Source organism: Pleurodeles waltl, chromosome 7 (genome assembly GCF_031143425.1).
Source record: "Pleurodeles waltl isolate 20211129_DDA chromosome 7, aPleWal1.hap1.20221129, whole genome shotgun sequence".
Taxonomy (NCBI): domain Eukaryota; kingdom Metazoa; phylum Chordata; class Amphibia; order Caudata; family Salamandridae; genus Pleurodeles; species Pleurodeles waltl.
Window position 1 is genome coordinate 114,116,861 of NC_090446.1, and position 17,397 is coordinate 114,134,257.

General features: G+C 43.5%; 1 protein-coding gene across 5 annotated transcripts in view; it reads right to left on the reverse strand.

The window, feature by feature from the left end:
* MYT1 (myelin transcription factor 1) overlaps positions 1-3,143 on the reverse strand; it is a 136,097-nt gene extending 132,954 nt beyond the window's left edge. For all 5 annotated transcript variants that reach the window (XM_069243217.1, XM_069243221.1, XM_069243219.1 and 2 more), the window contains exon 1: positions 3,056-3,143. In XM_069243217.1, coding sequence (XP_069099318.1) covers positions 3,056-3,080 — 25 coding nt within the window. In that variant the 5' untranslated portion in view covers positions 3,081-3,143. The remainder of the gene's footprint in view (positions 1-3,055) is intronic.
* Positions 3,144-17,397: the final 14,254 nt, after the last annotated feature.

The following is a 17,397-nucleotide window of genomic DNA, read 5'->3' on the forward strand; positions in this document are numbered from 1 at the left end:
GAAGTTTGCAAATGCCCTGTTCTTTTCTTTCACTCTCCCTTTTGAGTTTTTTTTTAAAGTTTGCAGCCACTGAAATTCTTCAGCACCCCACCCCCGTGACGGACAATGACAAACCTTAGTTTGTTCTTGTGGCAAACCGTTTTTACACGCCCTGATGCCCCACTAGTCTAGAAGTGACTATAGTCACTTGTACATTTTTTAGAACACTTTTACAAAGTTGGTCTGCGAGTTCAATGGACTTTCATACCACAAAGTCTCACGATAATTTCCATCCCCTGTTAAATTTATGGTTTGCTCTCAAAACGGCTATTAAAAATGTAATGCAGATTTGTGGTTACCACAAACGAAAAAAACAGAATTGGAACTCAAATAACATAGTTAGTCTTTAAAAAAAAACTATAAAGTTGAACTCGCACAACATAACTTCTCTTAAAACCGCTTACGGACCGTTTCTACTCTCAAAATACATAGAGTTACAGGGCAAGCAATATTACTATCAAAATAGTTACAGATTTACAGCAAATACTCTCGTAGTATTTACAGACTTACAGATCACACTCAACAGAGCTCCAGGGAACACACACACAGCATAACTACTCCCCTGATGGCCACAGAGTACAGCATACAACATGAATACGAACAGCAGAGCTAGAGAGGTACAGTTTGCGCCACCTAACTACACTATAGAGAGCTACAGATTTTCAACTCATGTAACAGAAGTTCTCGCAACATAGCTAGAGTTACAGCTCACAAAACAGATGTTCTCTCAACATAGCACGAGTTACAGCTCACAAAACAGATGTTCTCTCAACATAGCACGAGTTACAGCTCACAAAACATGACTACTCTCCGCTTAGCTAGTTACAGCTCAAAAAACAGAAGTTCTCCCAACATAGCTAGAGTTAGAGCTCCCATTACATATCTAATCTCAGAATAGCTAGCGTTACAACACCCACAGTTTGACTACTCTTGACATAGCTAGAGTTACCAATCACACAACATACTTAATATGTAAAGAATAATAGTTGCACCGTATAACTACTTTCAACATACCTACCAGTTCACACAGCATAACTATTCTTCTAGGAGCTACAGAGTTACAGCTCACACAACATAACTACTTTCAGCATAGCTAGCATTACAGTACACACAGCATAACTACTCTCAACATAGCTAGAGTTACAGCTCACACAACATGACTACTCTCAACATAGCTAGAGCGTACAAGTTCACACAGCATAACTATTCTCATAGGAGCTACAGCGTTACAGCTCACATAACGTAACTACTCTCAACTTAGTTACAGTTCACACAACATACTTAATATGGAAAGATCAATAGTGCCATAACTACTCTCTAAAAAGCCTAAGAGTTACATCTCACTAAATAGACATATCCTCTTGGTGCCCAGAAAGTTACAACTCACACAACACAACTACTCACAACACCCACCATGTAACTACTCTAAAATGGCTACAGCTCACAAAAGAGGACTTCCCCAAGAGCTAAACATGTAACAGCCCATACTTTGAACTACTTTCAAGAGCCACAGAGTTGAAAGTACCACAATGTAACAACTGTGAAAGTAACTATACGCCTGAGAAGTTAACATCTTAAGTAATGTTTTGAATAGACTCGACCCTTCCTCTCTATCTCCCTTCCCACAGACTTCCCATTCGCTTGTGCATTAACTAATCTGGCTGGAAGCTATTTTATGACAGCACAGATCAACGTCAACTCTCCTGTAACACGTCGCAAGTGGAGTATATATTTTTCCCATTAGCACTCATTTATATGTTGAGTTTACAACAGTCTTTTAATTTCAGCATTAATTTAAATCCTTATTTTATCTACGCTGGCAAATATGTGTTTTTTAGCAGAAGTTGACGGACATGAATAGCATCTTTCCTGTTTCCTTGGAGATTGTTGCAAGATAGCAGCAAAAAGCGAGAGGCCCAATTGTCCATGAAATGTTAAAGGCCGACAGCTTGGACCTATGGAGGACACAATGTAAATGAACCTAGACACACAGGCCGTGTTGCTAAAGGGGTGCCTCCGTGTATCAGTTTAATTTCTTTCATACGCCAGACTTTGTTTCAATAAAGATTTTCTTTATTTTAACTATTGTTTCATGCCTGTGGACCAGATTAAAACGCACCACAAGAGATTTCAGATTCTGCTGGGATGAAAATGTTGGAGATAATACTCGGTAACCAAGAGAAAAAACAACGCTCTGAGGCCTTAATAAAAGCAGATTAGACGCTACATTGCACTAATGTAGACTAGAGATGATTGTGGTTCCGCCCTTTGCCCTTTTTATTTTAAGTTCATACTGTGTTCACAAGTTCTCCTAAACTGTCTTCCCCGCAGCTCCCAGAGGAGATAAGGTTTTAACTTTCCAATACTATGCTGTATTTTCTCCTCATAAAATCTTTTTAATGTATATCTATTTGTAACCCACGCACTATGAAACAAATCTTGCATGACATTTTTGGTCTGGTGACTAACAAGCAATGGTCAGAGGCAACATCCCACGTGTTGTAACATAGCATATATTTTATATGCGTTTTTTACGCACCGGGTATTCATGTTTTCTTTTAATTATAGAAAAACTAAACCTGTTTAAAGTACTGCTCTCTCGGAAACACACATGATACATGCTATTTCCCTAGAACTAGTATTTGCACATTTGGAGAGACTTTGGAAACGCTGTATGCGTTTGTGAATACAGACAAAGGAGAGAGGCAGCAGGTGCTGAAACCTCCTATTGTCCAACCGTTTGTGTGATCTGCTCTAAAAGCAGAATTTAAACCAAAACCAAGCATCCAAAAATCCACGAACTGCCGTTACTGCCAGCCACTTCGAGACCGGGCCAGCCGTTTAGAAGTTACGAAGTGACTCTTTGTTTGTTCACCACCTGCAGAATACTCGTGAACAAATATCTGCAGTTTCACTTTGTTTACCAAGTTAAAAAGAAACACACACATCCCTGGAGGCCGCCCCGGGAAGGGATGTCTATGAAAGACCAACAAGTGGGTAGGAGAGTTTTACTAACCGAGAAAGGTCCCGCACAGAGTCATCTTGGCTGCTGCTGCCTTCTTCCTCCTCCGGACTTGGAAAGTGCTCAGCCCGGAGTAAGTTACTTCTTTGAAAACTTCTGCTCAGTGCACAAAACTTATGTTCCTAGTGGGGACTCGCCGGCCAATGGCGTCCCGCGGGAGCTGCCGACAGCCAATAGGAGAGCGGGATGGGGCTCCCTGTGTACACAGAGCGATGCTATTGAGGAGTAGACAATGGGCAGGACAGGCCCCCTCCGCCCCTCCCCGTCGCCCTCTCCCTCCTCCCAGGGCCGGGCCTGCCCCAGCATTGTCACTGAGAGAAAAGTTCTCCTCAGTGGGATCAGCCGAACAGACATCTGCTCTCTTGGAGTTTGGGAGGGGTAGCACTGGGCTCCACCCCCTCCACCTGCTGGCTGAGGCATTAGGGTGTCGCGAGGCTTAGAAGCAACCGAGGTACCATCCTACAACTCCCCACGGTCCCCTAACTTTCAATCTTGTTGGCACCCGCGAAGTGTTTGACAATTGGCAGGGACGAAGTGGAGGCCCCCAGTGCAGGGCACCCCTGTGCCTCGGACCTAGGCACGCGCTTCAGCGCATCATCTAAGGGGAATACGCGCTATTTAAATGTGACACTACAATAAAACATTTTCAGCTATCGTTGGCTCTCACAGGCAGTGGGACAGTGCACGTCACTTCCACCTTTCAAACCAAAGGATATAATTTTTTATTAAGTATTAAAGCTACTTTCTCGAACCTGAAAAAACTGTGAAAAGAGCGTAGTTGTAGATATCTGTATCTGAAATTTGAATATTTTCTTCTCAAGTTTGTTCTAACTCCCATCCTCGCCGTCTGCGCTAAAGTGTAAACTTATCTTTTGTATATTTTTAAGTCACGCTCTATGTTTGTGTTTACCTATGTGAAACGATCTGCTGCTCAACCGGGGCTAATTATGGAAATTAGAAACAGCAGACTCTGTAAAATATATAAATAAAACGTGCCTCTTGTGGCAGCCACAAGGCTGAAAGTGTTGGGGTGCCGCTGCAGATGGACAGCAGCTCAGCTACAAGGCTTTAGAACTGATATTTACACGCCAGAGCGCCCCTCCACTGCCACAGGGTGTTCTGGGGTTGGGGTGGGGGAGGAGGGAGGAATGTCCAGTATAATTGTGATATCTGATGCAGCTCCCTCCCCTCTCCTGTGCCATGGGATGTGGGCAGGTGCCTACTAGTGCTTAGATACCCCTGGATTTCAGCATAAACAGCATTCCCTACTCAAACATGGGCTGAAGCTGTGCCTGCTCGGCAGCACTCGGGGTACTGCCAGGTCTGCTGCAGGGTCCTGGGGTACAGTGTGAGCAGTTGGAACAGCACCTGGCTCAGTTAGCTTAACAATTACTTATGTTTAGGTCTGGCGTTACTCAAGGCCGTTTGATTTTACCAAGATTATATATATATATATATATATATATATATATATATATATATATATATATATATATATATATATACTTACAGGGCCTTAAAGCCAGCCCTCTTTATCCATTGGACTGTTGTTGTATCATTCACAGTCTTCTTCGACTGTCCAGCCACGGACTCAACAATAAAGTTTCTAAAAAAGGTTAAAACAAAACAAGCATTGACAAAGCAAGAAGGCTGCCAGTTAATGCTAGCCTGTTGGCTTTACCAATGCTTGTTTATGTACTGCTTCATGCTACTGTGTTTGACACCTCTAGGCCTTATAGATAAAAAGTAAAGGTTTTCGGAGTATTGATCGTGGAAGGATGAAAGGCTGAATTAAGCTTTCCAGTGGTGGAGCTTGTAAATTTGCAAGACAGCAGCAAGGGCTTAAGTTGTGGAGCCATTCTGACCGCCTCAAGTAGAGTACGTCCTGCTTCTATGGGACTGTCATCATTGCCAAGCGTTAGGCATAGGGATATTGCTATCAGCATTGTTGACTGCACTTATTTAGAGTGGAGTATAATCTCAGAACGGCTCCTTGGACCTTGATCCTTAAACCCCCACAAAGCACCCCCATCTTGGGATACCAGAGCCCTTTGTTACTAAAGGAGCACACTGAATCTACAACAAAAGACCAGCAGTCTCCTCTGGTCTTCCATATGTCCTTCCCTACTACAAAACCCTCAGTAATATATTTTGCAAAAACATAAACTGCAAACCACATTCTAACAAAATGGCAAAATCTTACATAAATGTCTTCATACAATAGTTTCAAACTGCATCTAAACCCACTGCCAAGGACTTGCCTCCACAAATGCCAGGAAATTAACCCAGTCCTAAAATATGTGGGAAGTAAATTTAGCTGGATTTAGGGATTAAATATAGTTAAAAGTTTTAAAGGGAGATACTTATGAATTTATTAGATTTCGGCAGTCTGCGTTCTTTACAGAAGATCTTTTTGCAGCCTGTGCTTCAAGATGGGACCTTCAAAATCCAATAGAAACGGAACCACTCCAGTAAATTATACAGCATACATGTACTTTAAGTTTTACCTCAGGACCAGTTACCTAGTAATACCCCGTATATGGTAATTATGTGTCTGCAAAATTTTGGGTTTTGGCTTTGCCAACTTTGTGAGGATCTTATAAAACTTCACCACTTCCATAATGTTGTGAAATATTTAAAAAGATGAGACGCAAAACCCCAGAAAAGGTACGTTTTAAGGAAATCCCCCCAAAATATTTTTGTGTAGGAATGCCTCCATATATTTTTGAGGGAAAAGCCTTCAAAAATAAATGTACAAGCAATGTTGCCAGGAGCTATTTTGCATGCAAAGTGAAAAACAATGCAACAGATATTGCAAAGTTTGCCATCTTTTAGAAAATTATTTCATCATCATTGTAAATTTATACATCCCAGATACATTGCAATATCTGTTGCATTGTTTGCCAGTATTTGGCAATACTCAATACAACAAATCCAGCAAATTTATAATTGATCAATAACACTAACAACATCATGAAACTTCCATAAAAGAGTTCCTCCCAAAATCACATATTTCAACTCTTGAAATCCCAGAACCAACATCAGTAACTGCCCAGTTTACGCGCCTCATCATGCTGCTACACATGACCCCGACTACAGCTACGACACAATAGGACTTTTAGTTAGAGTGGAGAATATGGATTGTATTTACTTGTTTTAATGTAACTATACCCACTTCAGTAATGTTGCCCACAGGAGGTGGACATGATTTTGCATTGTATCTCTGAAGCATAAAAAACTGAGAAGAGCTTTCGTACCCTCAACTGTTGCTATTAAAGGATATTCTTTCTCATTCCCATGAGCTCATACTAGGCACCTTCTTGTGTTCATTGTCAAAAATTAACCCATGATCTTTACTAGAAACGTATGCACATTACAGTATAAATTTGTGTCCTGTTCTAATTTGGAGTGCTTGTCCACTGACCTTTGTTGGGCAACCTCTGGTTGGTTAGGTCGGTTTTTGGATAAAATATAGAGAAAAAATATTGCGTTGACAAAATATTGTGTCACGAATATTGAGGATAAAAATATTTCAAGGTAAGTGGCTGTGGGAAAACAAACTTTTACTATACTTAACTCCAACTAGACATACCTTGATGATATATATATCTACAAGTTACGTATATGTGGAGTTAATGATAGTAAATCTATATTTACCTATTTGCTCTTATTGTCTTGATTTTTTGGTCCTCCATATTCTTGAAGCTATATGCTGTCCATTTGATATTTTTGTCACTGATATTCTATCAGACATTTGGTTAAGTCTGCAACTCACACATTATACATTTTTCTGACGTCAATAAACGCTTTCATGTTCCGATTGGTGTGTGAGCCGATTTCTTTAACAATTATGACACTGTGTTTTTGGGAGATTTGGATACCTCAGTGCACTGCTGTTTGACAGAACCGTAGGCCTGTTTCCCAGCAGGCAACACATACATTGCTTCTTACCCTGCAAGTAACTTCATGTCCTCTGCTATCAGTGATATACAGTGCTGCAGTAGTAAATTCGCCTCACTGGGCATGCATTACAGTTACCCACCATTACCTAAAACATAATACTAATATATGTGTGAAAAGATGTTAAGGATGTAAACTTATCTTACCTGGTTTACCCCATATTTTAGCATTGTTTGGGAAACAGTCAGTATTAGCATTGGCGTAATCTTTACATGCAGTGATATTTGCACAAAGGGCATTTTACTCAGTATCAGACTTTTTGTTGATTTCTATTTTAGTGCTTGCTGTTACAGTCTGATCCCTCCAGGTTGCTTCTTGTGTCTTCCTCAATTCCACAGCTGGATATTTTGTGTTCTCCTTTATTGAAGATAGGGTGGAAAGGATGGAGGGAGATCAAAACATGGCATTATGTGAAAATCTCTACCCCATAACCAAGGCACCTGTAATCTCAATAAATTATTCATGAAAAGAAGGATGAGAATGGACTTTATGCCACCTACCCAGTTATGTGAGGGTGGTGTGAGACGGTGGTTTGGGGTGATGTCATCCGAAGTAGAGGGAGCAATGCTGCACATGTAATATAAAAAGTTAGGCAACAATTTCCTTTTTTCCTATGTGAAGAAATTGCAAATATGAGCCACTTTTGCATCGTAGTCACTGCATTTCTGTGGCAGCTTTTGCAACGTTTATGTCTACTTAGCACCAAGAAGCCAATCGGCCGTTGAAAGATGCGTTATACAGAAACTGTTTAAGGTAACATAACTTACACAAAAGTCGTGGCAACACAGCTTTCTGGGCTAAGGGTTAGAATCTGACCTATTATTAAGCTGTGAGGCCCAGCAGTGTATATCCTAACAGCCAGTATCCAGGCATCCTAGGGGCTTGATTGACACCAGAAGAATGGACAGCAGCTCCTCACCCCTTGACCCTTCCCCCATTTCAACCCTCCTCCCCCTACATGGAAAAATCATTTTTGTTTTGGCTGAACTAAAGCCACTTCAAAATCACAGAGTTAAATAAACTCGTGGCTTTGTTCACCAAGTGCTCTACATTGTGCCCCCACCTTTGTGGGGAAATATCCGCGAGGGGGGTGCGAGGGGTCTGGGAAGAGGGTGCCCTGAGGGTTGGAAGTGTGAATGGAGGGGGCACCGTGGTCTTTGAGGGGACAGATGGCAGGACTGCCAGGCTGACATCACAGCTGGGAGGAAGCGGCCTGGCTGTGTGAGAACCAGGGCCTCCCAGCCTCCCATATGGAGGGTCGAGGTAAAGTTACCCAGCGCCCCCTGCCACAAAGAGCACTCCCCTAATGCCATTACAGGGCTGAACTTGGCCTTCCTGTAGGATTAGGGGTGGGTGTGGTGGTTCGGGGGTCGGGGCGGGGGGAGGGGGGAGAGGTCTGGTGGGAGGCACATGCCTTGGTAGGGTTCTGCAAAGCTGCAAACTTTGTTTCGCAACAGCCCCAAAGTTCTATGTAAAACTTTAGGGTAATAAAGTTCAAAACAAGTACTTGCGGAGGAAATGTTTGCATTTGCCATTGTGCATTGAAGAACTATGCAAACGATAAACCGGCAGATAGACAGTCTCCATAGAGTCTCTATGGTCATGAGGTTCAACAACAGCATCTCTCCTTATTGATGTCATCTGATGGTGAATCTCCTTCTTTGAAGGGGTCCCCGCCCTCCCCGGGGGGGGGGGGGGGGGGGGGCATGTTATGATAACGTATTTTTCCTTTTTTTCGTTTACCTGAGTGGTATGTCTGGATGCATTTAACGATCCCCACCGCTCCTTGAACCTTTACAGCGCCCACTAGGTGCCGCACTTATGGATCTTTGGGTCCGGAAGGTCTCTGGGAAACTGAGGATCGTTGACATGTGTAATTGTATTCTGGTGCCAGAAATCTTGTTTCTCGTGTTTACGCAGAAAATGCCAGTTTTTAGATGCTAAAAATAAAAATACAATAAAGACATATTAAAAAGAAATCAATAATCTCCCAATGCTGCGAGAATTAGTAAACAAGCAGTAAACATGATGTGGCAGTAACCAAAAAACTTTTGCATGTGTGATTGAACAATGAGGCTAGGGAATGTTACAAACTTCGAAAGCATGAAAACAGCGACCTTTCCAAAACTTTGCAGTTGAAAAAAACAAACTTTACATGCCCTTTCTTTTCAACCACAACAAAGAATGGCTGGCGTCTCTGAAAGGCTAGTGGGGCTGGGGTAGTGTCAACCTAACATGTGACTTGCTTCCCCACAGTGCCCCTGGCCTTTAATGGGCAACAGCTTCACTATGTAATTGAATGAGATCTGGTGGGTGGCACCCAGGATGCCACAATTTTTAACCAAAATTGCCCCATTAAGGCATTGAACATGCTGAAAATCAAAACCATCATAGTTTATTGCTACGCCCCCTCCACCTCCTGAAAGTGGCAGTACAGCTGCTTGCTAACAATGCTTGTGAGTCCTATCTACTCACCTCAATAACATATCATGATCAATTTTTCTTTAAGTTTCCACGATTAAATGTCGACACAACCAGCACAAAACTGGCACTATAGCTGGAGAATTAACAAAGAGACCAAGATTTAAATGGACAGGAATTCTGACCTCTGACCTGTAAGCTGTTTGTTGCACACTAGTGGATGGGCTGAGAAGCCCGTATGGGTGCAAGATGGCAAAATGCTGGCCTTGGTGGGCAGTGTGAGAAGCCGATGCTGGGGATGGCACGGGATGTTGGCATTAGTGGGTGGTATGGGAAGCTGGCATAGGTGGATAGGGAGATCGGGTGGCTCGAGTAGGTAGTTTGAGAAGCTGGCACTGGCGGGCACTGCACTTTGCATATGTTCTTATGTTAACTAATTTTCCAATGGAAACGTGTCCTCATTTCCTCGACATTTATCGGATAATAAGTTGAGTGCACCCTTCCAGGTTTCGCCCTGTGGCGCCCAGCTCTGGGCTAGCTAACCACAGGAAACAAGCTGCTCTTTCCAAAAAGCCACCGGCCGCCCCCACCCCTTCACCAACTTAATAACTGCCCTGGTGCATGATTGCATCTCATGTGGCTGATGGAAGCTAATTTACAAAGCTCGAAATGGGGCGAGAGGCTAGGACGCGCCCTCGAGCAGGTGGTAAAAGTAACAGGAATGGGGGGGGGGCTGCATGTGGAAATATTACTGGGAGCGAGATGGGGAGTCGAGCAATTTGGCTCAGCAGGGCGGGTCGAGGTTTTCTGAAAGGAATAATGAGCCGCGCAGAATGGCAAGCAAGCACATCGAGGCTGAGTTCAAACTGTAATTGCAAAGGTGAGGGGTTTTGCATCACAAACCCCTGGTTTGGAAATGCAGGCGGGACCGGACCAGGTTCACACATAAGGACCAGGGTTGCCTCGTTGATCGGTTCAACGCGGCATTTTTCAAACACTGACAAAGGAGGCCATCTTGTTAGACGTCACTTGTGAGCTGTTTTTGGAGTGCTCCGTGTTCACGTGCAACATTCAGTTTGCGTTGTTTGAACATTTCGCTGTGTGTGCTTGTCTTCCATGACTAACGGGCATTTGGAGTAGGGGGTGCGATGTTGCAAAGGGTTTTTCGTAACCTTCCCGATGGGCTTCAAACAGGCCTGGTTCCAGGAATTCATAGCTGAATGGGCCAAGGGTGCGTGTGGGTGGGCCAATGTGGGCCCAATTTTCGACAATTCTGGAGGTAGCCTACAACCTGGGCTCTGGTACCACTGCACCTGCTGCATCATTGGCAGGTAAACCCCTGCCTCCTCTTCCCCAACACACACACCCCCTGCAGCTCGCCTCAGACATGAGTTAAGATCACCATGGGGCTGTTTTCTTTTCACAGGCATGCCCAGAGTTTTGTCTCAGACAGTTGGGAAATAGGGAATATCATCTAAAGGTGGTAATTTTTCCCTATCAATACACAAGTAAAACAGCTACTATTAAAACTATGCACTCAGTGCTTAATCTGTAAATAAAAAGGTGCTGGTGCGCAAAGCCCTCCTCTGAAACACGCAGCTGCTGCAAATAAATGTGTTAACACGGAATACTGAGGGAGGGTAATCCAGAAGCCATCTCGGGCCTCTGTAATCTATTTACAGTCACTCTCTGCCCCTTCAGCTCACTCCTGCAGCTTTCTGCTTTCTTCCATTGTGACGTTTTTTCGTTTTTCTCTTCCTCAGTCTTTCCATATGTGTCTTTTGCCTCCAATAAATGCTTGAGGCAAAAGAATAAGCGCCGCCCTCATAAATAAGTGCTGGTGCTCCGCACCGGAAACAACAAGCACAAATTAAGCACTGTAAGAACTTGAAAATGTGTTCTAGAGATTTCTTGGTGACCCCTGACTGATAAAGTAAACAAAAGCAAAAAAAATCACATTTGCTGACATGGAGGAAGCACTTAGGTGCTTTCTCTGTGGCCTCTTTTGCTGATACTGGGAGGGCCAAAGGTCATGTTTGGGAGGGCCTGGTCCACCTGGCCCACCCGCCAAGAAAACTTTACAAAGTTTTTTACTTTGCCAAATTCGCATGAAAGTCGTGAATTATGTGGCAATTTATGACACCTAGAGCCTTACTGAATGTTTACATAATGGCTCTGCTTAAAGAATACTTGGGATATAAGAACAAATACACGGAAAACAGGGTCTAGTTCACTCTATTTATGTCTGTTAGATGAACTTAGCCAGGGAGATCTTAATGATTTTGGGGGTCCTAGGCCAAACATATTTTTGGGGTCCCTGTTCAGAACAGCTTTGAATTTCTGATCCAATTTCAGCTCTTTCATGACACTGCCATTTTGGCCAGGTGACAGTGCACAGACACACACATCTAAATTCTAAACGTGTTTACATCTAATATTCAGGGATAGTTTGTGTTTTTTCAATATTGTAACGCAGCAGACGCTCACTAATATCACTGCAAACAATATATGTGACCCCCACCCCACATTTCTCATTTGTGAGATGCTGTTTTGAATTAAAAGAACCTATTTTAAGGATGTTACATGAAACATAAACACAACCTTTCTCTGCAAATTGTCTGTAACAGACTCACACATCACCCACAATAATTTTTTTTTAAGGGAAAACGGTATTTAAAAGAATCTGCTTAAAAATCATTCAAGGTCACCAGGGCCAGAGCCCACTTTGCCCGTGCCTTAACATTTCTCTGTCCTTAGTTAGTGTACAGGCACTTACCATGGGTAATTGTACAAGTGAAGGGATAAATTGGGAAGGGTCTCTTTAATTATAAAATGTTTTCCTGGTGAAGGAAAAAAGACAAAAACATGCAAATCTCTCCAATGCACACATACAAACGCTCCAATACCAAATGGTTAAAACAAGGGAGAGGTGTTGACTTTCCTCCATTCCAGAAATAATGAAGCAGACCTGGTCTCCTTGGATTCTTACAAATGCACAACATGGATCTGGTCACACTCTGAGCTCAACACAGGGGGTAGTGGGGGAGATTTAGGGGGTTAAGAATTAAGATGGGTAGCACCAGATTTTGTACAGCGAACAATCAGAGCAAAATGTCCAAGAAGGACATGGTTTCCAAGTTACGAAAGAGTCTGAGTTCATCTAAAAACATAATATTGGATATGGAGAGTGGAAGGAGAAGAGCATACAGTCTGGCAATATGAACCACGTGGCTTCACACTGTTTTCATTCCATGGCCTTATGGAAGCCATCCAATTCCAAGTTCTATTTTGTGACATTTAAGGAGCTTGCAGAATGTCTGAAGGTCTGATGACCTACGCCTAGCTTGCAGTGATCGCAACGCCTGGAGAAATAAAGGAAATCATGAGACTAGGAGTGTCTTGCCGGTTTACTTTGGTTGCAGAAAATTTCATAAGTCAATATCTGTTGTTGATTAGCACCATACAGAACATTACACAAGATATCTGTTAGAAATTGGGTCTCTAGTTGCTTCCTGTCCAAGTAGGGACCCTCACTCGAGTCAGGGTAAGGGAGCCACACAGCTAAGATTACAGCTGCTCACCTCCTTGGTAGCTTGGCACGAGCAGTCAGGCTTATCTGAGAGCAATGTGTAAAGTAGTTGTACACACACAGACACACAGAAACACACACACCAGCACAGTGAAAACACCACAAAAGTGCTACACCTGTTTAGAAAAATAGTCAATATTTATCAGAGTAAACCAAGACAAAAATGACAAACTTCCAACAAACACAAGCAAAGATACAATTTCTTTAAAGATTAAATCTCAGGAAAGCACTTAGAAACACAATAGCTCCAACTGGGGTTATCAAGACTTCATGACGGAGTCATGGACAACTGTCTGACATCACCTGCGAGGGAGTGCTGGCCTATCATGGAGTGCAGGCCGGTCATGGAGTCACATGGACCTCAAGTACAGCACCCTGAAAAACGAGGAGGAAACAAAGACGTTGCACAGTGTCGGGGAGGTGAAGCATCACTGGAGCCATTGCGGCGTTGGTTCCTTACTGATACCGAGGAGGTGATGTGTTGGCTCCTTACTGCTAGGCAGGGGAGGTGAGGCGTCAGTTCCTTATGGTTGCAGGGGAGTTGACGCAACGTTGGTGGTGAGACATTGGTCTCTTATGATGCGGCGGGGTCGATTAATTCAGCAGGTCAAGATGCGAGGTGTCGACTTTGTGGTGACACGATCACACCATGGGGCCACACGTGCTATTGCTGAGTTGGAGTTGGCTGTCACGGACATCGGTGACATGGCACTCAGGTCTCACGCTGTGGCACTGCAGTGGTGTCGGGCCTGCAACATCAGTCTGGGTTGTTGCACTCTGTGGGGACAACAGCTCCGGTGCAGAGAGCAGCGTGGAATCAGACTGTAGCGCTGGTCCCGAAGTCGCTCAGAAGTTGTTGTACGTTGTTTCTTCTTGATTGCACAAGAACTCACTCCCAAGGGCCCAGGGATTGGATTTGGCACCATGCGGTGAGTTAGGACTCTCAGCATGAGAGCCCAGGTGTGGGCAGATGAAGTCTTTGATGTCCCTGAGACTTTTAACAGGAGGCAAGCTCAGTCCAAAACCTTGGAGATCCTTTGGAAGCAGAATGCAGAAGGCACAGTTCAGCCCTTTTACTCCAAGGACAAAAGCAGCAAGCAGCAGGCCTGCACAGCCAAGTAACAGGCAGAGTGGCAGTCCCTCCTAGGCATCTAGCTCTTCTTCTTGGCAAAATGTCCTCAGTCCAGAAGGGTTCTAAAGTTGTCTCAGGGGCCCAATACTTATACTCATTTCTGCCTTTGAAGTAGGCAAGCTTCAAAGGAAAGTCTTTGGAGTGCAGAAGACCCTGCTTTTCCTGTCCTAGCCCCAGGCACACTCCAGGGGGATAGAGATTGCTCTGTGTAAGGACAGGCACAACCCTATTCAGATGCAGGTGTGAGCTCCTCCCACCACTCTAGCCCGGGAAGACCTATCAGGATATGTAGGGCACACCTCAGCTGCCTTTGTGTGACTGTCTAGAGTGAAACCACAAACAGCCCAACTGTCATCATGACCCAGATGTGTATTCCACAGCCAGGGAGAGGCACCAAATGGTTATATAAAAAACTGCCCACTTTCTAAAAGTGTTTTTTGATAATTACAACCTAAAAACCAACTTCACCAAAATACGTATTTTTAAATTGTGAGTTCAGAGACCCCAAACTCATTATCTCTATCGGGTCCCTATGGGAAGTTACCCTTAAAAGATATTTCAAGGCAATCCCCATATTACCCTATGGGAAAGATAGTCCATGCAGTAGGAAAAAACAAATTTATCAGTATTTCAGGACATTTAAAACAAACCAGTACATGTCCTACCTTTTAAATACACTGCACCCCGCCCATGGGTCTTCCTTTGGCCTACCGTAGGGGTGACTTCCTTAGTAAAAGGAAAGGTGTGGGCCTGGCAAGTGGGTGCACTTGCCAGGTTGAAATGGCAGTTGAAAACTGTCCACACAGACACTGCAGTGGCAGGTCTGAGACATGTTTACATTAGTAGCATTTAGGGATTTACAGGCCCTGGGCACTATACCAGGGACTTACTAGCAAATCAAACATGCCAAACATGGATAAACCAATCACCTATACCATTTAGACAGAGAGCAATTGCACTTTAGCACTGGTCAGCAGTGGTAAATTACCCAGAATCCTAAAGCCAGAAACAACTAAATTCAGCACGGGATCAAAACAGGAGGTCAGAAGCAAAAAAGACAGGGGGAACCCTGCAGAAAGGGCCATTTCCAAAAACGCCATTGAAGCCTGGTGCAGTACCTTTATGTGAATTCCCAAAACCTGGGTTGTGGTGTGCAAGAGTCAAACATGCCTTATTAGAGCTTAAATCTTGGGGGCTGCAGAAAGACCGCCAAGCCATTGGTAAAATGTCCTACCTCCAGGTCTGTTGGGTAAGTGTTAGTAATATCCCAACAGGCACCTTCTCTGTCTGTTGGGACATGTGAGGCCCATTTATGATTCCTATGACAATACGGTTTTACTGGGTACCAGTATTTGCCAGTGGTGTCTCTGGATTCTGTCATTTACAAATGATCTGAGCTAGATAGCCAAGTTTTTTTTAAATAAAGTTTGAGAAGGGGTGATTCTATACATATGTAAGTTGAAATGGGGTTCCGAAAGTTGTTCTTGAATCCCTAGGGCTTGTCCTCCTCATTTATTCATTTTGTACTTAAAAACGTGAAGTAAGAATTGGAAGTAAGACCTCAAAGAGCTATGTGGGTGGAGCAGAATGCTTGCTATTAATACTGAGGGTGTGAGGATTTTGCAATAATGAAAATGATGCATAATGCACACAGACATGAAACAAAAGTGCTTCTGAACTGGAAGCCAATGAAAATTCTTCAGAAGAAGCACCAAAATCCAGTTGTGCATGGACAAATGCATTGATGGTGGAAACCGGTTGTGGAAATGATAAGAATCAAAGACCCTACACAGTGTTCTGAAATGAAAGAAACAGGATTTGATCACCAAGGCTTGCTGACTATTAAGTTTTGATTGGAATTGAGCATAAATACCATGTTTCTTATAGCCGGAACTGGCTGAGGGCACCTGCCTAAGAAGGCCAAGAGCCTGTGTCTCACCAATCAGGTTTAGTCCATCCACCGTCACCTCTGTTTTTGATGTGTGGAGTTTAACAACATATTATGGCTTTCCAATTCTGAATAAAGCCCCTTACAGGCCCCACAGAATCACAGCTCTATCTCTGCCACCACCACTGTTAATTCTCAACTCATCCACAGTTGATTTTACCAGTGGCTCAGTCCCCAATTCTGTATAAGGAGGTGAAGGGAGTATGGCTGGTTTCACCATTTTTGCCAGGGCTTGTAGTTCTGCGGCCTGGCCCTGATTGCAGAATGAGGTGAAACAAGAGGAAAAATTGTGATTTTCTGACAGGCTTGTGCCTCTGTGGGGCTGGGAGAGAGCTGATCACATGAACACGAGCCACTATCACTAGACTACACGCCTCAATAAAAATTGTATTTTATAACATTTTAAGGAAATGCCCCTTTTGCATGATACACCTCCAAAGTTTTGAAATGATGTTCCTGTTTTTTGACTGTGAGAGTGCACTGAGTTCTGCCAGCCAGGCCTCAGTGCCAGTGCTCTGACCCTTTAAACATTTAAGGGTAATTGGCTTAAACCCAATAGGCAAGAATTAACTTGTGCATAAGTCCCTGGTATATGGTACCTAGGGCCTGTAGGTTAAAGTATACCTCATGGACTGCTGCATCTATTATGCCACCATGAGTGTGACAAAGCAAAACATGACTCCCAGCCCTCACTGAGGGCCGGCTGAGCAGTTTACAAATTGCTAACTCGACGTTGCTATTTAAAGTACTGGCAGAATCCAACATTCCTTCTTAAATATATATGTCACACTTTAGGCAGGTCTATTGAGTCCTAAGACAAGGTGCAGTTTGTAAGGAAGCAGAACATGTGTTTTACTTGTTATGACAGTGCAAACCCTAAATTGTGTTTTGGCGAGTGCAGGGTTACATGTTGACAACCCAGCAATGCTAAGTTCTGAATCATACTACTGAAAAGGATGCTACAATGTATCAAAAGAATCTTAACCTTAAACCCAAGTTAATGATTAAGACAAATATAATGTATCTGTTCAGTAAAAAGCGACTTAAATGTTGTCACTCTGTTGCTCACGTTTCCAGTGGCCATTTATGGTTGCTGCCGACAAGACACCTTTCTCACCTCCTGGGGTGGAGTGTGACCAACTCTCAGGAAGAAACGATAAGTGCCTGCCACAGGAAGATGTATGCACATATTCCTAGCAGGATGCCAAAAAGATGTGCACACAAAAGGCCTTTGAAGGTCAGAAAGTGAACACACATGGGAGGAGCTGCCCTTAAGATCCAGTAAA